General features: G+C 42.4%; 1 protein-coding gene across 1 annotated transcript in view; it reads left to right on the forward strand.

The window, feature by feature from the left end:
- Positions 1 to 27,445, forward strand: part of ASAH1 (N-acylsphingosine amidohydrolase 1) — a 195,080-nt gene that overhangs the window by 16,186 nt on the left and 151,449 nt on the right. The window contains exons 2-6 of the mRNA XM_085641989.1: positions 11,336 to 11,382; positions 11,569 to 11,659; positions 14,694 to 14,780; positions 17,325 to 17,403; positions 19,549 to 19,623. Of these exons, the coding sequence (XP_085498115.1) occupies positions 11,336 to 11,382; positions 11,569 to 11,659; positions 14,694 to 14,780; positions 17,325 to 17,403; positions 19,549 to 19,623 (379 nt within the window). The remainder of the gene's footprint in view (positions 1 to 11,335; positions 11,383 to 11,568; positions 11,660 to 14,693; positions 14,781 to 17,324; positions 17,404 to 19,548; positions 19,624 to 27,445) is intronic.

A 27,445-nucleotide genomic window follows, 5' to 3' on the forward strand; every position in this document is an offset into this window, starting at 1 on the left:
TCTGTACATGCTTCTAATACTGTCAATCTCCCTGTTCAAACATACACCACACCGATGGTCGATTGGTTATAAAAACGCAAAATATTTGAATAAATAGTAGTGTGCCCTGTACAATTAAAGTTGCCTACCAAAATGGGTAATTGCCATGTCCCTTGAGAAAAATCCTAACTAATTATATACACCAGGTAGAGAAGCTGAAATGAGCAAAGCAGCATGGTGTTTATGTAATCTCGTTATACTGGGCACACTTTACCGTAGCCATTTGCAGTAATGTATTTGACAAGGACAGCGCAAAATATATAGGTCTCAACAAATAACAGAGTCTCTGCAAATTTAACAACCACCATCACCACTGTAATCTTATTTATCTATCAGCTTACCCATTTTTTTAAATTTCTTTTTTTTACTTCTGTTCACCCACCAGAAAAAATAAATGAAATGCCTCCAAGAACTTTGTGTCACCTCTACTCCCATCCTTGATTTCCCATTCCATTCAGTGCTGGCCATGTCTTATCGCTTTTTTAAAAACTTTACTTTTAGCCATGCTGCTGTATAATATGGCTAAAACATATTGGCAAAGCAATAACTCTTGGATAGGCAAGATCTATTAGCTTTGCCAATGCATGTCTTATTCTGGAAATACTCCGTAAGAGTGTGTGGTGCTTATCCGCTCTCGCCCTCCTCCCTCCCTTGCCCCTACTACTGTCCTCCTGCTGCCCTTCATGTTACTTGCGACTCCTGCTGTCTGTTGTATTGCTTGCTTCCTCTGCTCCCCTCTTTCTGTCCATCCTCTTCCTTTTCCTTGTCCGCTCCCGCCCTCCTCCTGCTGTCCCTCATGTTGCTTGTCCTCCTCCCGCCGTCTGTATTGGGCCCATTCCATCCTGCATTGTTGCTTGCCCCATCCCCCACCCTCCTACATTTTGTTGCTTTCCCCAGTCCCTACCCACTTGTTACTTGCCCTGTCCTCCGCATTGTGTTGCTTTCTGTGTTCCCCCGCCCCCTCCCACATTGTGTTGCTTGCCTGCCCCTCCTGCTTTGTGTTGCTTAACCCACCCCCACCCGTGTTGTATTGCTTGCCTGTCTCTCCCAAGTTGTGTTCCTTCACCCACCCCTCCTGTCAGAAAAAAAAGCAGTATGACACGGCCAGCGCAGGCTGCATCATAGCTCTGTTTTCTAAATTTCAGCCATGCTGCACAGCAGCCGTGCTGCTGTACAACATGGCTAAAAGACATTGAGAAAGCCAATAGCTTTCGCATAGATATTCGTGTGCCCCAAAAAACATTGAAGCTTTCATCAGTGTAGCTTCTAAACCTGTGATAGTAACAGATGCACTATGGGTGCTTCCCTCTTCCACTGTGGCTAACACCTGAATAACCAGGTGCTTCTTCCCATCCTCCCTCATGCTTCTCATGCGTCCTCTCAAAGGAAAACCAACATTAGCAAGGGAAGTAGGTCTGGCATTGGCTGCCCGCCTATTGGCTTTGCCAGTGATTGTTTTTTAAACATTTTTGTAAATCATTATCATAAAACATTTGATAAAATGGTAACCTGTGTGCGCACTTGAGGGCAAACGAAGAAGTATATGGATATTTATAGAAAGCTTAGCAAAATCATTCAAAGATGCCGCTCTATGCATGGAAACCCATGAATAAAAGGGATTGAAGCTCTTATTAAGGGCAGCCACCTGTGCATGCATATGCCCATACATGCACACAATAGGGAGGCCATCTTTAAATGGGTTGGAACCCCATTCGCTAAAATGCCCACCCATGTGAGTAAATGCGCACCAGTTGTTTTCAAGGACAGTTACCTTGTAGTGGATTACAAGCCAGTTATTAAAATGGCAGGATGGAGAACTCTGTAAGTGGAGCCGAGGGCCGATAGCAGTGTTTGGAGAGCTTCCAGGCCCGCAGAAACTTTAAAACGAAAAAAGCCCCCACCTGCCATAATTTCCCTGGCACTGGGGGGGGGGGGGCGGGGGGGAGTACTTTCTCTGTGAGTGACGAGATTTTTCTTCAGCAGAATGCTATCATTAACTGAGCAATGTACCAATATTGTAACAATGGCTAAACTGGGATGACTCATTGCACAATGATATATGTTAGGATGAGCGGAATCAGCGTGAATGATAGTAAAGTAGGCCAATGAATGAAGAGGGCATGTTGAAAGGCCATCTATATAAGTATGTAATCTATATTCTTGTAAACACTAAGATCTTGGATAGCGCTAGGTCTTAAAAAAATTGACTGAGTTATCCCAGCACCTCTAAAAACAGAAACATCATTGCTTGGTCTTCTTTGGATTGTACCCCACCTTCCATTAAGAGGTATGATTGTTATAATTTGTGTTTCACAGTTGAAGCAATTTTACCGTGCTTTAATAATGGTGGGATATGTAGGAAGTTCTACTGAAAATGTTGTTAGTTTTTTTTTTTTTCATTGATCCGGTAGAAATTATTTACAAAACAGTTGCCATGATTCAAAATTCATAAACATTAGCATAATAAAGCACTGTACAATGCAAATAAAAGTAGTAGAAATTAGCATACTGACCATAAGCTAATTCTATACAGGGAGGGGTATCTCCCTTGCATTGACATTGAATGTATATAAAGTACTCTTGCATAACATGAGCATAGTCTGATGCCCTTAGTCGGAATACCACAATTAGTCTGACACAACACACCAAATTGCCCTGAATTTTGTAAGAGCCCCAATTCTTTAGCACATGACTTTTCAAGTTGCTTAACCTGCTTTATTTTTCCTACCCAAGAGTCGAAAGTGGGAACCTGGGCGGATTTCCTCTTTTGCAGAATTAAATATTTGGTTATCAAGGTGGAAATGAAGAGGAATTGCTGCTTTTTTCTGGTAACTTGACTGCATGGAGCAGAAGTGCCAAATAGCGCCCCAAGAGAGTCTGGGGTCATGCAAACCTTAAAGAGATATTGCCTATGCCCTAGTATGTTAATACATCTAGTATTGTACAGCTACGAGGGCCATATCACGAGCGTGTTTATCTAATAAATTCATTGAGGTTTATCCTAATCGGTGCAGTAATGCAGTCCCACTTTGAGACAACCCAGTTTACAAAAGCACTCTCCACAGAAATTGTTTTGGTTAGAACCTAATAGTCAACAATACAATAGCTTCTGCCACCAAGATGTGTTGCCTGAAAAGTGCACAATGTTGGTGTGTTATTTCAGATCTAACTTCCTACTTGAGATTATGTTGAATTATTTATTTATCAAACAACGTGAGAGGGAGAGATTCTTTGTATATAAGGAGCACTCTTGGTCCCCCAAACGAAAAAGTCAAAAACAACAAAAGAGTGTGCCTTCTTAAGGCGAGCAAGAAGAATCAAATTTGATTCTTTAGAAAGCCCTCACTCCCCAATCTAGTTGGTGACATGCTTCATCATTGGGCCCCACCAGGAAGGTCGAATACCTCCCCGGTGTGCTTCGATGCCAGAATTACTGCAGAGCTGGTTCGTTGTTGTGTGTTTTTCTACGTGCTAGTGAAGGTGAAGTGAATTTAAAAGTGTCTGGGTTGTGTCCAAAAATAGTTTTATTCGTTGGCCAACCAGGCACGGTTAAAAAATGGAGTGAGTTATTTTGATGCTGGAAAGATGTCTCAGCCAAGTCTCACTGTGGGTGGTCAACATGTTTCTGCCTGTATGTTGTGACTAGCTAGGCATTCTTCAGGACCAGTGCATAGACCCCGGATGTATGAGTGCGCTAAGGCTCACCCTTACCTGGGGGTCGTGAATGTGAAAAAAACAGGAAAAAGGTTTCAAACCTGCTGTTCCTGAGGGAACCTGTTCCTTGTAGGAACCCTGCAGTTATTTGAAAGAAGAAAACAAACACACAAAGACATACACAAATATTAAAAGTCATGCAGTCACTAGGCGTATGCTGTTTCAAACTTTCTTGTGCACTCATGCTCTTCTCAATGTGCACAGTAGCTAAATCTCACATAGCTATGGTGTAGTATAGTGAGATATGGTTGTGCACATAGTATTCACATTAAAGGTCGTGGTGGTGGTAGATTCCACATTTAATGTGATGGTACCAAATTTGTATAGCGCTATTACACCTGCACGCCTCCTCGGCGTTGAGTGGTATGGGTGCGTCAGTATCACACACGCTGACTCAAGAGCTTGCCTTGTGTAGTGTGGCAAGTCGTTGGAAGCACGGAGATATACCTGAATGGGTAAGTAAGCTCTCTTACATGCGGAGTGTTCATTAATCACTCCATGGGTCTCGGGAGGGGGGTGGTGGCCAGTAGGCACACCCTGTAGGGAAGAAACGGGAAAGAAAAGAAACGTGAGAAGTCACATCGGTGATCCCACTGTAAAAGCAAATAACTTATCTGTATTGTCGTGTGGTCGCCAGATTCTACTCACGCCAGCAAAGCCAGGCATCCGCTCGGTTCCTGTGCAATCCCTCTGTAACCGGACCCCATCGATGATGGAGTCATGTCCCTGGGTTCTTTAATGGCAACTGAACGGGAGCTTAGCGGGATCGTGTCCGCATCCCCGATGGGCGGGGGATGTGTCTCTGGGCCAAAGTCATTTCCGTATGTGGTTAGTTACCAGCCAATAGGCGGCGAGTACTGGAGTCATGTGGTACGAAACGTCATGGTTCAACTAGAACGCTGACCTCCATAGTGCTTTATTGAATTACATCAACAACGTTTTTTTGACAAATGTATGGTATTGTGTGGACTGATACATCGTCAATTGGTGGTGTATCGTTAGTGAAGAACCGTGAATGTGAATGGGAATGGGGAAAAAAAAGGGTTCACCGGACAGGCGTGTATAATAAAGATTTGTAAATCGGAATTATTGCAAATCAATGCGCGCTGGCAATGAATACTGCGTATATAGCTGATTTGGGAGTGACTTAGCAGTAGTATGTGCCACATCACATGCACCCTAGTAGTGTGGAGCGAGGGACTTATGGGTTACAAAGTATGTTCACAATATCTAGTATCATAGGTGTGTTAGGTTATCATCACAACTGATTTATGTCGAAGTCAGCGGGGGTGTGTTCCTGTCCACTTAGTACAGTGCCCCATAGAGGGTAGAAGTGGTTCACAGAATTATATTAGGACTAGGTCTGGAAAAATTGAGTGGTGGTCAAAAGCCTGTCCCATGGGTCTTGGTGGTGAGGAGAACTGAAATGGAATTGTGCTGACAGCATCTCAAAGTCATGGGGAAAAGGACTGTGCCTTAGTGCTAAGTTTGGTCATACAGGGCGTATACTAAGGTCAAAGAAGATGTGTCTCTATCCTCTTAAGACAGTGCCCCAAGGCATGTTATCGTTGAGCCCATTTTTGTCTGTGCCTAGACGGTAGACCCACCTCTGTTCTTTCTCAAATAGGGATTGCTGAATATTTCTACCAGTGTTCACATGTTCAATGACAGTCCACTTTAGGTCATTAGTGGTATGATTCTGTTGTATTTAATTATCACTGAGTTTGGTTGTGATCCTCCCACAGCTGATGTTGCTCCTGTGTTCGCACACTCGTTGTTTTACTTTCCGTGTGGTCAGCCCTACATAACGCAGGCCACAGGGGCACGTGATCAGATAAACCACGTTGGTGGAGTTGCAGTTGGTCTGGGTGTGTTGTGACCAGGTTTTTCCTGGTTCAAGGTCAAGGGTCTTTGTGGGCGTCGTCAAGCGGCAGACGCTACAGTTAGTGCAGGGATAATGGCCCACTACTCTTGGTAGACCCCAAGCTGTAGCTACGGAGGGGGGTCTCAATAGTGTGTTGGACCCTGGGTCGTGTGTGTACTAGGGAGTCCCTAAGGCTGCGGCCCCTTCTGAATGAGAAGAGGGGGTTTTCCCAAGTCCTGTTGTTGCTAGTGAGAATCCTCCAGTGTTTGTTGATTACTTTCTTGACTGTGATGGATGCAGTACTGTATGTGGTTACGCAAGTGATTTCTTGCTTTTCTTTGGGGTTGTCCTTGCACTCTTTTGTAACTCTTGTTCAAGATTCTTTCGGGGTATCCGCGATTTTATCTGGTGGTAAGGTCAGCTGATTGGTGGCAGAAATCTGCCAAGTTGCTGCAATTCCTCCTAAGCCGTGGGTATTCGCCGTATGGTAAATGATTTATTTATACTGTTTTCCACCAGACAAACAAAACAAAAGGTATGAGAGAGCATTTCACCTCCTTAAGGTGCCGGTTTCCCAATTTATTGACATAATCTTAGTGCTTGTGTAAAGACATTTCACAGATTTATGTGGTGCGCTAGTAGGATTTTTCAGGTTGTTTGACATTGCTAAACTGACCCAATGGTTGAACAAAGACCACTAGTTTAATGGCAGGAGCTTGACCTAATATAGTTCCATAATAATCCCTTTGGTTTATGTCCCAGCAACTGTCTTTTTAGGTCGAGCCTAGCGTAGTGCGCATGCGCTGCTCTGACGAGACTTGTAGTAAGGGGGCTTCAAAAAGCTCACCACACGCTCGTGCGTGTGGCCTATTGCTTGCGGTTACCCACACAGGCACCATCTGTTTTGAATTATCGTCCCCAGACATGTGTGCGATAATTCAAAACTGATGTCTCGCTGTGGCACGTGTGCACCACTCGCGGGTTTGTTTAACTGGGCCCTTGAGGCTGCGGGTTTGTTGATACATGTGCTGACTCACTCATGCCGCCATTAACAGGATGTTTTAGGCATGCGGAGGCCTGGGCCAGTCAGGCATAGCGCGCGCTTTGGCATTCATTGGTGGTCAAAGTTCGCGTAATTCCCCCAACAGCGCACTGATGCTCCCGGGGCTATGATTCCTAAACCACATTCTCTCTGGAGGGGGATACTGGGTGTTACACTGTAGCCTCTGGTCCCCTCTCTCGTTCAGATCCTGCATTCGGACCCTCCACGGTTGCTTCCTGACTCCATACCCTCAGGCTACATTTTTTCCTCTCTGACACATTTCTTTTCTTTTTCCCTTTCTTTTGTACTAACAGGCTGCTGCCTGGGCCTTGAGCCAGGGGCTGCATTCCTGCAATTGTTGCAACAGGTATGTTCACTGATAAGCTGCACTGAGGTTGGAGGCCCTGGCGGGGGCAGCGTCTTCACTGGGGGCATCGCGTAATGGCGATGTTTACGTACCTGCCAAGTAGGAGGTCATCAGATTTGGTCGCTGGGACTCACACTCCCATTGTTAACACTCGTTTAACTGTGACACGTCGGTGTGTCTTTACTTCCATCGATATTTCCAACGCCTCTACCCCACCGTCTCTATATGTAGCCTAGTTCATATAAGTAACCGCACCTCAGTCTCGGAAGCGAGCAGGCAGCCGCGCTTGTTCTTCCTTACAGTGCGCACACCACTCGCGGGATGCTGTTATTTATGGCACCGTTTGTCTCTGATCACGACGTCACTGCTTTCACCCACCCTCCCGTTCGTTGCTTGTTTACATATTTTTACTCGTTGCATACTTTGAACAGGTTACCTGTGTCCAGAAATCTAACGCTCTCCATGTGTCAGGATAAAAACAAACCCTGATATCTAGAGATATTTACCTAGATATTTTATTTTAACTTTTTTTTGTCCAACGTAGTATTCGTAGTACTTGTTGAAATGGTAAAGACCAGGACATGTAAAACAAACAAGGTGGTGTTTAATTGTTTTGTAATATGAAAATCTCTAACAACGCTGCTCAATCGCTTTTTACACTAACATTATTCCCACGCTCTCTGAGAATTCTCTAAACGTTTCCTGTTTATTTGGCTCCTGCTAATTCTCAGGAAGCATGAAAAGGGGTTAACTACAGTCGTACTAGAAGGTCCGAGGTCTAATCTCGCTTTACTTAGTCACATTGTGTGATCCTGGGCACATTGGTTATGTCCCTCTACATCAGGTACTCTGAGGGGCTCATAGAGGCGATCATGTTCGCGGTAGCGCTCACCAGCACAGCTCGCTCATTAGAAATCTGGGCGCCTGGTCTTATTGCATTAAGGTAACCAAGATGAGGCCACGCCATCGTGGACACGGTGGTCCTTCCCCAGCTTTGCTTTTACAAAGCTTTTTCAGCCGCTTTAGTCGAAAGGAAGGCTGAAAGGGGTTGCCCTGATAACAAGGAGCCTCCTGCAAACCTTAAACTACCAGTGAAGGGTTGGGCCACTACAGATAGGTGGTGGATTCACTTGCCCGCCTCTTTAGGACTAGAGGCTTTCACTGGAGAAGGCATGAAAGCAACACGTTTCATGCTCAAAATAATGGCTGTGCCGGCAGTGCCACGCGAACGGAAAGGGTCGGAGGCTGCACATAGCGTAAGGTACAGCGCCTGGACGCCATTAACATGCTCCCGCCGGGTGCCAGCAACTTACTGTGCGGCCTTGCTTCAGACGTTTTCATTGGTTGCATCAGTGACAACACTGACAGCAGTCACATGTGCAGCCATGCATGTCCCTGCATGCAGGATGTCACAGCAGATACCGCTTGTGATCGGTGAATGGGGTCTTTGTCAGCAAAACCATTGCGGCCGCCCCATTGTAAAGCTCTTGCACCACCCCCCATCCTCGTCAGTAAGTAAATAATGCAGCAGTGTGCCTGCAATTACACATGTCACTTTTGTTTATCTCCGATGCTCGTCTCATCCACACTACACTGGTATGAGTGGCGCTTAAAAACGAATTAAATGCACCTGAGAGAGAGTGGTTATGGAGACTTGAGGGGCGTGGTTAAAGGGTGGTAGTGAGGGAATCCGTGATGACAGTGGTCAATGGGGGGGGCGCCATCAAACATTGTCTCACTGGGCACCACCAGCGCTAAAGCTAGCCCTGGCCGGAAGTTCGACCTACCCTACTACTAACTTGACTTAGCCTGACTTTGCTGATAAGCCTGGCATCGCAGTGACTTTGGTTTCTGAAAGTCTCTCTGAAGGCAAAGGGGACATTTTGAGCAGACATCTGAGTATGGAGCTGATAGCACCTCATATGAAACACTTGCGAGTTTGCAGGTGACACCGTGTCCTCAGTGGACACAGAACTACCGAATGCACAGGTTGGGAGTCGCAGGAAGTGATTTGGGTCACATAATTAGTGATGAAACTATTGCAGTGATCAATGTTTTTCTATATTTTGTTTCAAGAAAATGTTTTTTCTAGCGGCAGGAAAAAGTGCATGAATTTTCATCCTCTGACATGTTTCTTAAAACCAGACAATCATGCTTTTAACAATGTGCGCCTCGAGATAATCTAGTACTGGCATTTAATTAACAAGCATCGGCATAGCCAAGAGGTCTCACTTTTGGGGTCTTATAAGTTTTTCGTTATGCAGCACGATATCCTTGGTGCCACAATATCAACTGTTGCATGGCTAAACACTAATAAGGTCCCAAAGGCGCTACCTATTGGCTAAGCCAATGCTTGTTAACTTTAGTAGCACTGCACCTGTAGATCTGAGAGGATTTCTCCAACTCTAGAGTTGGTAATGTATTCTCTTACCCCTACAGATTTTCCGGCGCCTGCATCCATATGCAGGAATACTGTACATAAGGATGCCAATGATTGTCTCTTATTAGCATAATCATTGCATTCAAAAACATTTAACATACAGAAGCATGGTATGCAGCTGTCCATTTTTCTTCAAAGATTAAAATGTTTCCTTACGTATTGGCTAATTACATATTTTTACACAACACGTTTCCAGTGCATTATACTCGGCATCAGGTGGTAATGCCCCTGCAATTTATCCCAGACGGTCTGAGTCAGACATGGATAATTTGAACCAATTACATGCTGATGACAGATTCATCACAGCAACCAAAGCTTACTTACTGAATAATATTGAAGCACTTGTTTGAAGTTTTTTTGTTATTTAATGCGTTGTTATTCAGTGGATAGCGTATGTGCTGGATATGTCGCTCTGCTTGATGACCTTAATCTGCACATAATAGCGAGGGATCTTTATACCTGGTTAGTAGTTTACAACTTGAAAACTTTCATCTTACTTTATAGCATTGTGAGGTCATTTGTGAAATCTGAAACTCTTATTTGAAGCAAAGCCATGGCAGAACTGTTGAAATAGTAGACATCATGAGCTTGCGAATCAAAGTTAAGAATTATATTTTCCTTTCTCACGGGCTGTCACTTATTTAGACACAATTGAAGGCAGCAGACGTAGAATGACATGTACGCTTAGAACTGGGTATCCCACTGGTCACCAAACGAGTCGATTAAGCATTGCACTCTAAGAAATTGAGCGGGGGTGCATCTCTAATCCTCAAGCTGCCGTCTAAAGGAAGTGCTTGAAAATTTTCAAGAGGCGCTAATGCCAAAGCTTGTCTTTGTTGGCTATTTAAAGAGCTACAGTGACACATTTAATATGATAGTAAAATAAAAAATATAGCCCAAACCTACAATATTGGAATACATTTACTTGCAGTGGCACTATAAGTTCTGCTCAGAATAGTATGTGACTTCAACCTCCTGGTTATTTCTTTGAGAGCTACTTGGCAATGGAGGGTGAAATGGGTTGGAGGAATGCCTAAAACGTTTTCAGTTGTGTCGAATACATTTCTGTTCTTAGGTCTGGCCTAGAGTTAGATTTAGCTTGTTTGCCAGCCTCATGTAATCAAAAATACATACATATAAAAATGCATAGAGTGGGAATTTGGTCTTGCCTATTAATCTATGTGTGTGTTCAGTGGTCGTTTTGCTTTCATACTTTACATCTTGTGTGAAGTAATGAATCTGCCCGCTACCGCCATTGGCTCTCTTCCACTGTGAAGGCCAACACTTTTGTCTGGCCATATGTACATAGCTGCCTAAAAAGGAATGCACTTTAGTGGCAAGGATGGTGGGACAATATTTTACTTTGCTTATGTTTTTGTTTTTTTCTATTCTTTACACTTGTCTATTTTTTAGTCGCCTTTGTGTTTGCACTACGTCTCCAGGACACAATAATTCAAAGCCAATATTACCTTTTCTTTGCACCACTAAGAATAATAATTTCCTGTGATGTGCATTACAACTGAAAAAGGTTTTGTGGTATTAGTTTCAAGATCTCTGGTCTGCTAGAAAGCGCCCATGTTGTACTATTAAAATTATGTGTGATGTTTAATTTTATTTTTACAGTGAAATCTTTTACTGCAACAATATAGCTGCCATGTTTAGTCTGCATTGTTTCTTTTTTTCATCCACTGTCATGCTTCAGTGTTGTACTTTTTTAAATGTTTATTAACCATCACACCAACATGCTAAGACCAGGCCAACTTCTTTGGTAATTCTTCTTAGCACTGTTTTGTAGTCGTTAAAAAACAAAGTAGCTTTAAAGTCTGGAAAACGCATATTCTCATGTTTACTTTGTCTCCACTTTTACAGTTTACAGAAGATTGCAGAACTGGAACGTATCCACCTAATGGGCCAACGTAAGTCATTTAGTAATTGAAACTCCTTTTTTCAAAATTATTTTACTTTACTCCAATACTAATTTATTGTAGTACGGATGATGACCGTGTTCTGTTTTGGTTAGGAGTGTTTGCTACTGTGTAGAGAAATGGAATGAAAGGAACTCGCTGCTTTCTGTTGCCTAATTCGATATTTATCTTTTTTAGATTTCTGGGGAAAGTGCCATGGTATACCATAAATCTCGATTTACCTCCACAGGAGAGATGGAGCCAGTTAATTGGCAGCAAGAAAAAAGAGGTAAGGAGTCAGCAAAGAGTTGTAATCCGCAAGAAGTTTAGGCCAGTGTGGTTCAGCACTTCAGATGGTAATGGGACACCATCAGATAGTCAATGTGTGCCGCAGTAGCCCTTTGTGGTCTGACCTATCTGTTCTGTCATTGCAGAATCTAAACATAATTGGTCCCATCTTCACTCATTTCCATCTAGTGTTCCTGCTACCTCTGCAAATACTGCTACATCCTAGATAAATATCCTGTTTTGTTTTCCACCACTTTTATGGGAGACTTCTTCTTTCATGGAATTCATTAAAATGTATTTCATATTGTTGCTCGGTGCTGTGGTCGACATTCTTCTCCGTCCTAATGTTTAAGCACAATGCAATTCTACTCTCATTGAAAATCTTACTAAGTATAACTGTTCAGAATTTTGCTTTCCTAAAGGCATTAGCACTTTATAGATAATACTATATTCTTGCAGTCAAGTAGACCAGTGTTTCCGAGATTGATTACCAAGCACATTGTAAACCTAGCAAGTGCTGAATCGTCCACATCTACAAATTGAGCACAGGTGTGTGTGTAGCCTACCCTATCCTTCAAGTTTAAAGCCTGAGAGGTTAGTTCACACTCAAGTCCTGGGGTTCAAGACAAGCTTGCCTAAGGTTTCTTGTTGTATGAACACAGCGTTGCTTTAGGATTTTGGGTAAAGGGGACAACAATTTCATAATTTGCACTATTGTCTGTGATGGCTGTTTGGCTGCAGATCATAGGATGTTCAAGGCATTCATGACTTTTGCTTAGAAACAGTATTTAATCTGTTATACGTGAACCACTATCTGATGAGTTTAATGTCAGTTATTAATCTCGCAGCTCTTGGAGGCATATAAAAGTTTATGTGATGCCTTTCAAGAGCAGTTTTCTCAGTTCCACCCTTCTTCATGTACTCTCTAAAAATTGGCTTATAAACACGAATTTAGATTGGCTGTCATTCTCAACAATATTTTCTTTCCTCCCAACCTGGGCACAGTGTGTGTTGGAGTACCATTATGATTCCATGCTGATTTTATGTTCTATTTTATGTTGTATTTCACTATGCCATGTGTATATTTCACTATGCCAAGTGTATGTTCTAACAAAGATGTTGCATTAAAACAATTTATAAGCAACCACACGTTAGTAAAAAAAACAAGCATTTGCAATGCAATAGGTCTCGCATTATTAAAGTTTGAGCTATTGGTGTTGCATTATTTAGCAATGCCAATAGCTCAAACTTTAATAATGCAAGACCTGTTGCTTGTTGTTCTTTTTAAGAAATATATAGGTTCGTAATATTCTGTGTTTCCGGGTTGCATGAAAGCAAATCCGATTGTTGGACATATTCTGTACGCCCCTTGAGTGTGAGAGAGTTGTAGTATGTAAAACGATCTATGATTGGAGCTTTCTCGGCATCTCAGCCAATCCCGGTGCGTGCGTGGAACTTCTAAACGCTAATCGGCTGTGAAGCTACTGCTAGGCATGAACACTTTCTCAGCTGTATACTCTCCGGTTCGGTGGGTGCTACGCAGGAGGGAACTGGCTGGCTGACCAGGTGCTAACATTTGGTCTGTAGGGCATGCGCGGAACCGGTCACTTTCGCGTGCCCAGTGGCGGTGCGTGCAGCCTGTGAAGACAGCGCCTGTCCCCTTCCGGGGCTCCCGTGGTGAAGAGGGAGCCCCGGCGCCAAAGAGGAAGTGCGGGAGCAGAAGTCCCGGGTCCCAGGAGGGGGCCCGGGTGAAGAGCGGCCAGTCGCCGTTCAGGAGGATTCCCCCGCAGACTGGGTGAGTGGGGGATTCTCCATTCGTCCAGTGGTTTGTTTCCTGAGCGGAGCGGAGTTTAAAAAACAAAAAAAAAACGAAAGTGAAACTTCATGCTGGCTTGCGAGGGAAGGGGGACAGGAGATGTGCACGACGCGTGGCTGTAAGCGCGTACACAGGCTCCAATCCGCCAAAAGCCTGCGCGTGCCCATCTCCTGTCCCACTTCCGAGGCAAGTCAGCAACAATAGATCTCGCTGGCGACAGCAGCGCTTCGCGCTGCGTTCGCCAGGCGAGACCTAAAAAGAAAACCAAATGTTCAAAATGAACTCAAGATCAATAAAATAAATGGCCCTCCCAAAGACACATGGTTGTTTTTGTATCTACAAAAAAACTGGTGTTGTGTTCAAATGTTAAGTTGCTCCCTCTACCTGCAAACCTGCCATTTGTTTGTATTGTTGATTGTCTATAATGGTTTTATGGCATGTGTCTTTCTTTAGTTGCAAGAAGTACCTCACAGTTGTCTTGGATATATATCCTATCTCTATCATTGCAGATTGTAGTTCAAACTCATCAATCCAAAAGTTACCACTCTGCAGCTCTCCTACTGAGTAGGAGATCTTGTATATCTCTCACAGCAGGAATAAAAGTCACCTTCACCAATTTTTGTGTTTACGTATGTAAATGATTTTAAAGAGGCATCTCTTTCTTTGTCATTTCAGTATTTGTTCTTCATTAAAATGTTTTTACAAAGTTCTGTGAATGTGACCTTCAGCAATCTGATGTGAAATGAGCTGTAATGATGAGAATCGAAATGCCAGAGTGGTCCATGCTTCTTAGAGTAAAAAAAGAAATTCGTAACATAACCGTCCAGAGTCTGATCTCTGAGAATGCAGTAGGAAACAAGTGAATCCCGGTTCGCTTCAGTACTGTAAACTGACAATCTTTTCATGGGAATTTATCTGCCCAGCTATGTTACTTTTGTCTATATAATTTTCCTTTTTACACGTGAAGATACAACTTGGACAATTCATTTGTTCGACATGCAGCTTTCAAGAGATGAGAAGAGTCAAATATTATTTTGTTAATTCATATTAACAAGAGAAGTTTAAAAATAAATACTTGAGTCGGAAATAACTCAGAAAATGCATGTTTTCCATGCTGTGTGGAACAGGCACTGCTGTGCTGCTATTTGTCACAACTAAGGTGATAATGGCGTGCGTTCAAACCAGACCTTCACTTTCATGAATATTTTAATCTCTGCAGCTCGTGGATCTAATACAAGCAATTAAAGATTTGGCAAATGCCTTTGTTCCAAGTGGAAAGATCATCAAGTTAGTGGATGAAGATCTTGTAAGTAGACATTTAACTCATTATTTCATATATGTGTGGTTAACTACATTTCTGGATCTCCTTACCTGTGGTGGAAAATATAGGGTGTACCCTAGGCCAGTGGTTCCCAAACTTTTTCGACCCGTGGCTCCCTTGACCCATTGGCATTGCCCGTGGCACCCCACTATTACTTTTTTTGGAGGGTGGGGTGGATGTAAGCCCGGCCTCTGGAGTACTTGCATTTTTCTCCCTGAAAATAATTGGGATGAAACTGCTGAAGGTATTATAATCATATACGCAGGGTGTTTCGTATTACTAAGGCAGGGCCTCTAATACAATATTCCGGGTTACACTTCTTTGCCCATGCCTTTTTTAGAGTACCCTCACAAACTTTTTTATCCTACTTTCAGTGCTAAATAGCACCCCTGTGCATGTAGGCCCCATTGCCAAAGTGTTTCTGCGCTTGAAGAATATTTACATGCACTTCCATTTCTACCCATGTCATAGGTGCCAACACACCTGTCTCAGCAGGGTGACTCACAGTTTTTTTAAACCACACTTACTTTGCTGTCTCCTCCCTAAAATTGCCTCTAAATCAAAGCAAGTAAAATAAATTCCACTGATTGTTTTTTTTATTAAACATCCCTCTTTCTTGCTTACAAATGTTGGCATTATGCCGTATATGGTGTTTTCGTTCCCAGTGCTCAAGGAGAGAGCAGGCCTGTTTGGAAATGTGTGTGTACTGAAAGAAATGTGTACTGGAAGGACTTATGATTAAAGTACAAACGTCAATACTTAATAATACTTAGTGTGTTTAATAGACAGGGCAACTGTACTTTCCTGATAACTTGCATTGGTGTAAAATGCATTTGGAAAAAAACAAAACTATTAACGAGTCTAACAAAACAATTCAGGCATCTTCCGCTTACTTTGGGATTGTTGTAAAGTGGGGATCCAGTGATATATAGAGGTCATCTCCATTGACATGTCATCAAATAACCACTACATTTACAGCTTTAGGCATGTCACTTACAAATCATTAACATCATGCGCTTGAGTCTAATTAGTTTAACTGAAGCCAACAGACCCTTCAACATTAAATGCATTAAAGTGCTTGGTGTGCGGCTCCCCTGGCTAGGTTTGATGGCTCCCCAGGGAGCCAGGGCACACAGTTTGGGAACCAATGCCCTAGGCGAACGGAGCTGTGACGGGGAGTCCGGAAAACCAATAGAAATGTTTTATTATTGGTCAAATAATTTGATTTCTACCTGTGACCAGGCTCAGACAGGCATTTGTAATCGTAGAAAAAGTGCAATAGCAACATTCCAGTTCTATAGGTATTGTGTAAGCTGCCTGTTATTTTTAGCGAAACTATATTTCAGTGTTAATTACTAATCTTCCCAAAAATAATTATTCTGATTCTATCAATGCACATAAATTAAGTTATAGTGATGCATTTCATAGCAGTGACCATTCTTAGGCTCAAGTCTTTACTTCTATACCGATGTAATCTATAGGACAGTGGAACAATTTATTGGTGCACTGAGAAAAACAAACAAATTATGGTTGCATTGCTTGAATTAATTTTAACCACTGGTAATTGCTCTGGCCTGTATTTCAGTCCATTGTGTTTTTCCTCAATGCTATTATAGACAGCCACTGACTATATGCAAACCAGCCTTTACCTGCTGCTCCAACAGGGACACAATCTGCCATAGTCATTTTTACACCTGATCACTACGGTGCAACTTGAGGTGGGACAGTGAGGGCAAGATCTGTATATGGGCATACTCGTCACACTAAGAATGCCACACTGAGAAAACCATAAATGTGATCAATAAAATCCTTGAATTAATCTCAGGCACTTATAATTAGTAAGACCAAGACTGACTTGTATATGGTTAATCCCCTCCTTTATTGGCACACTAGAGTTAAAAGCAACGAAATGGATTGCACCCAGATTATGTGCATTATTTGCTGAGTTACCTCAAGCAGTATGGGTATTTCCATATATGAATCCAGAGATTGCTGTGTCAAAGGGACTTGAGCTTCTCCTCTCATGAGATGGAAGCATGCCTGGGGTTGCAGGTGTTTTTTCTTCAGATTTGATGCAGTATAATAGTTTGGGCTGGACTACTCCAGTTGGAGTAGGACCAACATTTGTATATTGTTGACCCCTTTGTAATAGCAGACAAGCTAAAAATGATGGAATGAGTAATTCAAGCATTTTTATCTATTGATTTTTTTTTTGTGTTCCTTCATTTGTCTGCATGTGTGCTATTGCGTCATTAAAACAGAAACACGTCTTTTAATGAGAGAATATAGCTTACTTTGTCTTAACAGAAGAAGAAGATGATATGCATGTTTGTGGGTTTAACGGTTTCTCCGTGATCATCTGATGGCAAGAGTAATTCTGGAAATTCCGCATGGTCAATTGTTTCTCAATAGTCATGTGATCCGAGTCAGCCTTTGCTACGTATTCTAACTTGTGGGTCAAAACATTTGTAACAGCATTGCGAAATTTTGTACAACGGTCTGCTTCTCTTATTTTTCCTTTTCTTGCAGCCTCTGTTAGTAGGCAGCCTCCCTTATCCTTTTGGGGAAGAAATTAAAGGCATTGCTGATGCGTCTGGAATTGCCTTAGGTAATGCTCATTTTCAAGCAGTTCTAGTTAAGCAAATTTATTTTTTCTGAAAGTGTGTGCTTATAGTTCATTATAATTATACAGGCTTTGGCTGTGGTGGGGGTTGCTACTTCATGTGGATTAGGAGCAAAGAATGTTACGGTTCTTTAATTTAAACCTCAAAAACCTGTCTTGCAAATGAAACTGTCTTGATCTTGATATTTAGCTTCTTTGTGGAGCTGGCTTGGATGATGTTGGTTAATATTCTTCAGATGAGATCTTCCATTCAGATTCACAAGATTTAGTTAATCTAACGTTACATTGCTGAGTATAACACTTTCAATCCCAAACGCCTTTTCATTGCTAGCAACGTCCAAGGTTTCAAAAGCATATTGCAACCTAGTATTGCCTTTCCCCTCTACCTGCCCTCACCTGCTTCAGTCTCACTCGCTTACCACACAGATTGCATTATCTTTAAGACCACATTTTCCCTATGTACATGCCAGTCAATGCTAATGCCAACAGGGCCTGCTTAACCCCTTTCTAAAAATAAGCACTTGCATAATTTTGCCAATCCCCTTGCTCCTAAAGGTGCTTGTATAAGGGCTAGCCTCCCAGTACCAATCTCTTTGTGCAGTGCAATTCTGGTTTCTGACTCCTATTTAACACGACATACAACTGAACGTTCACTATGTAGACTCCTCTTTTTAAACTTTTGGGCACATCTACACTACTAATTACCCTATTTTTCTTGGAAGACTGCAAGCTGTTACAGTGGTCACCGCAAGTTCATTATACATTTCTGAGTATACGTCAGTGGTGGATAGCAATGGAACTATATGGGAACCACCTCTTTTGATAGTCCTGAACCCCGCTTATCTCCAGTTTCCCCTGGCCCTCTTAATTTCCTCTTTTTGTAGTTTATTGCTGTCCTTCCCTTCAAGTTATCACAAGATGTAGACTTACTTCCAGTTATTTACCTCTTAACCTCTTCTATGCCCATGACGAGATAGTCTCGTCATGGAGCGCGGTTGCGCTGTGCCCATGACGAGACTATCTCGTCATGGACCCCGCCCGCTAATACAATGCCCGGCACAGGAGGGGGAAAGGGCGGGGCACTGAAGTGGTTAAGATCAATCTTCAGTATGTTCTTCATTCCCCAGTACAGAAGAGAAAAGGATAATCAAAGTGGCCTAAAACCTAATTGCCAAAAAACAGAGGGCACCTGCCATAGATCCCATCCTTTACCTTCACCTCAATTTTACAAGTCTGAGGAAAACCTGGCGTTTGAGCTTAAATACTCTATCTTGCCTCCCAGATTGACACAATAACTAGATTTGCACAATGATCAAGAGAGCCTTCATCGAGCTGAGACCACTATAGAAAAGCCTCTCGTCCATTGCTGTTGAACTCCATTCCCCTGTGATCATCACTGTGATTAATGTAATAGTAGCCTAATCTAACATCTTCAATGTCATTATTCAAGAACAGAAACAGGAACACCTTGACAATGGACCCACCCTTTCCAGTGCCAAGAGATCCATCAGTTTCCATTAGAACCTAGATCAAGTTCAAGATGCCTTGTCTTGCATGCGGATGCCACTCTAGCACAGTTCCCTTCTTGCCCATGCCTAATCGACCTCTCCACTAATAAGTGCTGCATTCACTTAAAGAATGGAGCAATGGAAGACTTGCAATTTTCTGTCCACACCACCATACCCTGAAACAGCTGTCTTAATCTGTTCTCAAAAGATCTCTGTTGACACTCTTTTTTTCATCAGAAATGTGCAAAACCCATGTTCCAAGGCTGAATATCAGACCTAAAGCGAAAATGGCCCATCTTCTGTTATGAGGGCTGGCAGTGTCCTGCATTCATGTTTAGCATGGTAGATAGGAGGCAGAGGCTGCACTAGCAGAGCTAAAAAGGTTTAAGTAAATCATTTAAATAGATATATCTACAATACCACTTACAGTCAAATAACGGCAAAATGGGATGCCTGGGACAAGTGCTTTGTTTAATTTTGCATGAGCGGTGTATTTATCTTGCAATGGCACAAATGTACAGTAATGATTTAAGTGCCACCATCTCCTCCACATACTTGTTTCAGTAGGCTGAGTATGTTTACTGAATATATTTTTAATATCTTTGTTTTTCTTTCTTTTTAGGGGAAGTGATGTTTTTTAACATTTTTTATGAAGTGTTTACTGTTTGCACCTCGATTGTTGCAGAAGATAAAACTGGTAAAAGCATATTATTTATTTGAATATGTTTACATCACATACTTGCCAAGCCCAGTTTTCAGTGTTGCTTCAGTCACAGCATTAGAGTTGGCAGATGGGGTATTCACTTTCTTAAAAAGTAAAAAGCATCAAGGATGATTGAAGCCTTCCTCATGAGGGTAGATAGGAGTTATAGGACGAAGCAAAATTGCATATTGATGACGAAGGAAATTTAAAACTGCTGTAAAGTTGACAGTATTTATTTGTGGAGTTTTGCTTTGTTTGCATACCACCAAAGTAAATGAGGGTTGAAAGGTTTGAAGAGTCTCGCTCTTGGGTCAGGGAAAACTGAAGCCTTGTCATTACCTCTGTATGTGTTGGGGGCATCCTGTCATCAGGAACAGGTATTGCATTGTGTTGTATTTGCATTTATTTAGCCCTGCATACCCTTGAAGCGCTGAAATACATTTGCTAATGGCACGTTATTTCATGGGAGTGCTATGATCGGAACAGTGTTTGTCCTGTGCCTAAGGTGGGTCCTGTTTTGATGTCATATGTAGAGCCCAGTGTTCTTATTGTGATTTGTCTGTGCTTAAGCGGGAGATTAAAGAGAAAAGTAGTGTGGGATATGATGCTTAAGCATGACAGGCAGTGAATGGATGGGTAAAGAGCATGTGAGTGCATAGGAGCCTATGTGCAAAGTGTTTTCATATTGTGTGTATGGCACAGAAATCTCAACCCATGTTGCCACTAGTGTGAAGCAGTGTGTGAAACAAAATGTGGTTTGAGGTTTCCTAGGGAAATCAGAAGTTGCTGGGCTCCAGTTATATCACTTGGGCCTTTCTACCTCAGTTGTCCAAGGGACTCAGTATCACAAACCCTCAGTCTGGGGACCAAGTACTCCTTTTACCCCATGACTCTCAGGATAGTGTGACAAATTAGTCCAGGGCTGATGGGCATGTGCTGTGGGCTAGAAAACTCAGTACTTTATAACTTACAACGGAAATACTCAATACATCAATGTTCAGTGAGTGCTTTTACTTTTAAAAGGAAAATTACTTTAACGCACACATGACTAAATACTGCCCAAATACTAGAAATCTAATACAAGAGTTCGTTGGGATGAATAATCTGGAACCCCCTCCTAAAAGGGCCTTGCAGAATAACCAGGATACAAATCTCCCACGCTGAACATTAATCACAGGCACCTTAAACCTAAACCTCATCTGTGAGCTACTTTATGACATTTTGTACTCCTGAAGGCCTAAACCCCGAAGGTCAGAAGAATACCCCCCCTCTCCCTCACCCCCATCCCACCTTACAGGGATTATAACATTGGCATGAGCTTTTCACAATCGATAGATCTAGACCTAGATGCTTTGTCGGGGTTGACAATAAAAATAAAATACATACAGCCTTTGCAATACTTTTCATGAGCATTAAAATAATCTTTCAGTCTTTAACCATCAACATGAGGTCGCTATCTAGGTAGACTAAGCAGTATTTAGAGATTTAGAAAGAGCTAAGAAGGAACAGAAAGCTTTTACATGATGTCTCCAGTTGAAGACATTAACTGTGGTCATACCTATACTGTAAAACTTTGCTTTGAGGTCTATTAAGTGGAATACCAACATGTATGATTGCCAGACCTAAAAGTGTAGATCCACTGCTCTCAATAGAGAGCATAGCCCTTTCACTACATTTATGACATGTCATACAATTCATGGAAAGCCAATAGAAAACCTTGTCATTGAACTTTAGTTTCAATTTTAGCCACTAGTACCAGAGAAAGATTAATTTCTTTTTATAAGAAGGGAATGGTCAACTGTGGTGCCTGCCAGAAGTGAATTATTCTTTTTTTTTTTTTAATATGTTTTGAGTTTTACTTGGGTGGAAGCTGAGTCTTCTCCTTGATGCTCAAGGTTTTGAAATGTGGACGCTTGGCAATATGTAGCTAATGGAGTGCTTCAAAAGCTGGTAAGATCTCATCCATCTTGTGAATATATAGAAGTTGTTTTACAGTGGCATTCTGGATTCTCTGTAGTCATTGCTGTAATTATGTTACAGGAGGTGGTTATCTGGAGCTACTATGGGAATCTTAGAATTTTTTTTAAAGAAAACACTTGGGGGCTCATTACGATGTCGGGCGGAAAGCCTCTGCCCGACACCATCTTTAATTTGGGATCGACCGACTTGCGGTCGGCGGTTCCGTCAGCTGGAGTATGATGCGACCTAACACTTTTCAGTCGGAGTACCATTGTTTCCTATGGGAGCTCTTGTTACCCCAGAGAACTGGCCGTAACATGCTCCTATGGAGAAATGGGGTGTGTGTGGAAAACCTGCACCCTGGTGGCAGGCACCCCATGGGGCCTGCCACACAGTGCAGGGTTTTACGGGGGGGGTACTTTAGGTACCCCCTCGGCCACAAACCGTAGGCCGCAGGCGTAAGGGGGCCCTGCTAGGGGCCCCCGATGTCACTTTTTGACAGCATTTAGGCTGTTGGAAACGGACATTGTAATCCTGACGATGTAAACCCCGTTTATAGGAGGTTACGGTGCGGTTCCGACCAACCGGAATACTCCACGAGTAGCTCGTAACCAAGTCAGAATGACCGCCCGGTTTACATACCCACCGCAAACATTGTAATCGGGCGATCGTACTGTAAACCAACCAATTCAATCAGAAGGGCTCTGACGCGATTGTGATGATTCCGACTGTCGGGCGAAGGCTTCTGCCCGACATCGTAATGAGCCCCATAGTGTAGAAGATGCTTCTCATGACTTGGTTTACTCAGGGAGTTAAGGATTGGCTGGAGTATATCATCACTCGTAAATTTCTCCATTCTGTCAGTGTTGTTAGCACTGTTCTAAATTCCTGGGACTAGATTGATGAGGTATGGTAGTTCTTTTTATCTCTTTGTATCAAGATCAGTATTTCTGATGAGTCAAGTTAAGGTGGTTAGTCAGCATCAGTTGGTCGATGGCTTGGAGACATAGATGTAGTCAAAATCTTTCCAGAACTTTTAGTTATTCTGGTTTCAGGTAATCAAGGTGTGATTGGCAAACATTTAGCATGATAAGTCGAAGGATGTAATTCGAGCTGGTAGTGGGCTGAGGCAGACACTGAATAAAAAAGGGACAATTGTTCGACCTTGTGATAATCGTGCCTTGATGCTGAAAGTTGGTGATATTAGTGAGCCAGAGCCAGATGATGCTTTATCTGCCAGATAGAAGAAGATCCAGTACGGAGCGATTACTTATGTGCAAAGTTTTTACAGTCTCTGTTAAATGGAATGCTGGTTAACTGTATTGAATGTGGAAGATGGATCCAGTACAAGAAATGCAACAACACTGTTGTCTGTATATTGTCCTAATGGAGTTAAGAGCTGGGTCTCTGGTTGGATCCACCTGCTTCCTAAAAATATATGTGAAAACATCACTTTAGTGATGTATTCTGTGTGATGGAGCTCGAAATTAAGGGCAATGTTTACTGTGCTTATGGTTTTGGGCACTCACATTATTACAGTCATAATGTTGCCTCTACAAAGGACTTTGCTTGCTAGAAAAGGAGGTTTATCATTTAGTGGAATCCTTGTGAGAGTGGCAGGGCATACTCTCCTACTCAGCCCCCTCCATATTTCTCCTGGTCATGGCTCTTCTGTTACTATTACGGTCCTCCTGACCATGGTCATTATGGTTGTGATATTTGTAGTAGATGTCCAGATCTTCTGGTCCCAGTCCCCCGTATCTGATTCCTGTTCCCTTTGTGGTCCTGGACCACATAGTGGATCTGGTGGACCAGGTCCTTGTCCCTCTAGTCCTCCTACTGACCTCCTTCTGTTCCAGGCCCTGCTCCTGGTCCTTTTGATCCTGTTCCTCTTGCCTTTGGTCCTCCTGGCTCTCCTAATCCCTTTGGACACTGTCCTCCTGCCTGTGGTCTTCCTTGTCTTCGTCTGGTTATATTTCTCTTTCTACTTGTTCTTCAAGTCATGGATCATTTGGCCCTGTTTCTTCTTGTGTTCATGGACCTCCTAGTGGCCTCTTATTTGGTCCTTTTGTTTCTGTTCTTCCTCCTGCCCAGGCCCCTCTCCCATTCATTTTTCTTCAACTCCTTGGTCCTCCCGCCTATGGTGCTCTTCATACTTTTAGTGCTGATCTTTCTAGTTCAGTTCCTATTGCTCCTTCGTATTGTAGTTCTTTTGGTGTTTTTCGTCCTCGCTTTGCTGGGCAAGTATAAAGTCCTAACACAAGTCACTTGGACTGGACCACTGTGCACAATTGCCTCTAGTAATTACCACCAAAATTCTCTTATCTTCAATTCAATTCAACCTTCTTAGTAACCCAATTGTTAAACTCAGTTATTTTTAACAATTTTATACAAAACAATCTTAACAGCTTTCACATCAGCTTTACTTCTTTAACACATGTCTTCATGAATGGTATACAAAATCCTAAAAAACAAAATGCTTGATTCATTCCAATCTTTCGAAATTGTCCAATGCATTTTGGGCCATTGGTACTTCCTCAGGGGCCTTGAATCTATAAAATACATGAAATACAGGAAACATTTTTAGACATTAAAAACATGAAATGATCTTTCTGTGCAAGAGAATCTTAATACAAAATACATGAAAGTACAGCTTTCCACAGTTTATATATGAAAGCTCTTCCCTTAAGTTTCATAGTGGTTGAAAATAAATAAATGAAATTAAAGAAGTCACGTGAACACTTAAAACAAAAGATAGAGGTTGGAGGTTCAGTGCCACAGAATCAACTTCAAAACTTAAAAACCCATTTTAACGGTGCCCACACACCCAAAACTTGTCACTCCAAAGTCAATTTGACTAATATGCCCACAGGTCTGTACTTACATAGAGAATAATCCCCTAGCAGAGTGCTAGCTCTAAAATCAAAACAATGCATAAGATGTAAAACCGGCTTCAACAAACCTATTCTACCCTCCACCTGCCATCATTACTTCTGACAACCCACCTTACTCGAAATTCCGCAGGACTTGCGCACTAAAAAGATGTACCAGCGTTCTGAAAAACAATAGAAACACACTAATCCGTGATTCAGTTACAATGACCAATTTACAAAAAACTCAGCCTCTGCCAATAAACCCAGTGGTCTCACCTGCTGCTCACTCATGCATACGCTTCTGAACTACTTCGAGGCTGATGCCATAAATTCCCATGCGATATTCTCAGTTGCCCTAACCGGCAAGTTTTAACCTCGTAACAACCGCAAATACATCCATTGCTCGTGCCACTGTAACCAACGACGGACTGAATCCTACCACTTTCCGCAATCACTATCTCAGATGGACAGACAAGGATTACAACGGAACCACCGATAAAGGTAAAAAACGGACTTGCACACTGCCATGCCCTGCGGGCGCCATCATAAGTATACTCCCCAAAGTCACCAGTGCTATGCTTCTGAACATAGGAACTGCAATGTGTCTGACTATTTCTCAGGGCGCACTTAACCAATTTCGAATAATGAGGCAATGAAAATCAAAAATTGACGGACAACTTCACCTGACAAAATCAAATTGTCATGGTGGGCAAGACCCTTTGTTCCAAACCCACTCGTGTGCACAAGCAGCCTTCTCGAATGCAGAAAAACTACAATACAATGATCAGTGCTGAAGAAGAAAAATAATGAAAATAAAGATAGAAAAGTGTGCTCAAAAGAAACGAAAATAGAACCATAACTCATCAGGGAAGATGACTACATGTTCAAACATTATACAGTAAAATGTAAATGTAAATTGATACTTGTATAGCGCACTACTCACCCGCAAGGGTCTCAAGGCGCTTGTACGAATACCGCTGTGGAACCCATCCTGGCTTTCCCTGTGAGGCGTCCACTCCTGGGCACCCCCAAGGTGGAGACCAGGCATCCTTAGCGTTGTGGGGGCCGTTGTGGAGATTAAGCAAGCTATTGCCCAGAGTTGCAGAGTGGGACTCTATGATTGGAATGGCACCGAGGCAAGAATTATCAGGTCTGTGGAATTTTTGAGCCCAAGACCCGCCGAGGCGGGGAATTGAACCCTGGTCCCGGGCTAGACCTCTGCATCAGGGTCTGCCGCTCTAATCATTGAGCCACACTTCTCCACAGTACTACAGCTTAATATCACAACACTATCGGCATTTACAAAAAACACGAATCAATTTTTTCATTCATGCCCTTTGGATCCTGGGTGTCTATCCTTCTAATCCAATATGTTTCTCTTTGAAGTAAGGATCTTGTTAGATCCTTACCAGGAATCTCTGCTACTCTTTCAATAACTGCAAATTGTAATTGAGCTATACAGTGTCGAGCCGCTGGCTAATGAGCAGCCAAGCTACTGTTTTTATTCTGGGTCCTGATTGTGCTCTTATGTTCAGACATATGTGTTTTCAACTTCCGGTCTGTTTTTCCAACGTATAACTTGCCACAAGGGCATTTAATGTAGTAGATTAAATTACATGTATTGCAATCTGAAACATGAAACAATTTAATGGACTCTCCTGTTTGGGTATGCTGTAGCGTAACTCCACATATAACATTGTTGCAATGCACACAGTTTAAACACCTTGTCATTCCCTTGTACTTTTATTTGAAGGAGCCATCAGAATTTCTTTAAGGTTCCTTGAACAGGTGTAAGCAAACAAGGGTCTGTGCTTGAAGATATCCTTAAAATCTGTCTCAATTTGTAACACTTCCCAGCGCTGATTGATGATGCTCTTGATCTTCTGGGAGCTTGTTGAAAAATTTGAAACAAACACTTGTCGCTCAGTCATTTTCTTGGGTTTGTTTTTCAACAAATCACTACGATCATATTTCAAAGTGCGCTTTCTAGAGTTATCCAGTATATCTTGTGGGTAGCCTCTCGCTAAATATTTCTGTTGTTGAATGCTTAGATTATTTTCCAAGGTGAGTTCTTTTGAACAAATCCGTTTAATACGCAAAAACTGTGAAAAAGGTAAATTATTTCTGAGATTTTGAGGGTGAAAACTTTGAAATGACAGTGCATTGTTCACATCTGTTTCCTTCCGGAAAACTTCAGTATGAATTTCCAATCCCTCTAGGGTGATTGCATCATCCAAAAATGATATGGTAGTGTGAACTGAATTTGGTCATAATACCTGTTCAATTGCTCTATTTTTTGTTCCAATGCTTCTTGACTGCTTGTCCACATCAAAAATATGTCATCTATGTACCTACAGTACAACAATAGGTGTTCTTTCCATTCTTGATCACTGTAGATAAAGTCTGACTCAAATGTAGCCATGAAAGTATTTGTGTAGGCAGGCGCCCCCGCAAACCCCATGGATGTACCGGTCTGCTGCAGAAAAAAGTACTCGTCCCATTGAAAATAACTGTGATACAGGCAAAAATGCAAGATTTCTAGCAAACATTTTTTTAACAGCTCTAATGGTGGATTGACGTAACAATGCCCACTCAACAGCTTCCATACCTGCTAGACGGGGAATCGATGTATACAGTGATTTGACATCTACTGTACAACGTAGGGGTATAAAGTCCTCCACATCTGGTTCCTATTGTTCCTCGTGGACCAGTACCAGATCCTCCTTGTCCTCCTATTTCTAGTCCTTGTCATCTTTGCCGGTCCTCCTCCTGGCACCTGCCATCTTGCTCTCAATCCATATGCTCCTGATCTCTGTAGTTGTAAAATTTCTCCACCTCCACACATTTTCTTGCTGCATTGGCTGCTGGTATTTCTGGTGATTGGGTTCCTGTTCCTTTGGCTCCACCTGTAATATACAATTTGTCAGGGCATGCCTTGGGCATGGGTGAGGTGGGCCTAGGCCTTGGGCTCCAGTTTTCCGTAA

The sequence above is a fragment of the Triturus cristatus genome, chromosome 2_2, assembly GCF_964204655.1.
Source record: "Triturus cristatus chromosome 2_2, aTriCri1.1, whole genome shotgun sequence".
In the NCBI taxonomy this organism is placed as follows: Eukaryota; Metazoa; Chordata; class Amphibia; order Caudata; family Salamandridae; genus Triturus; species Triturus cristatus.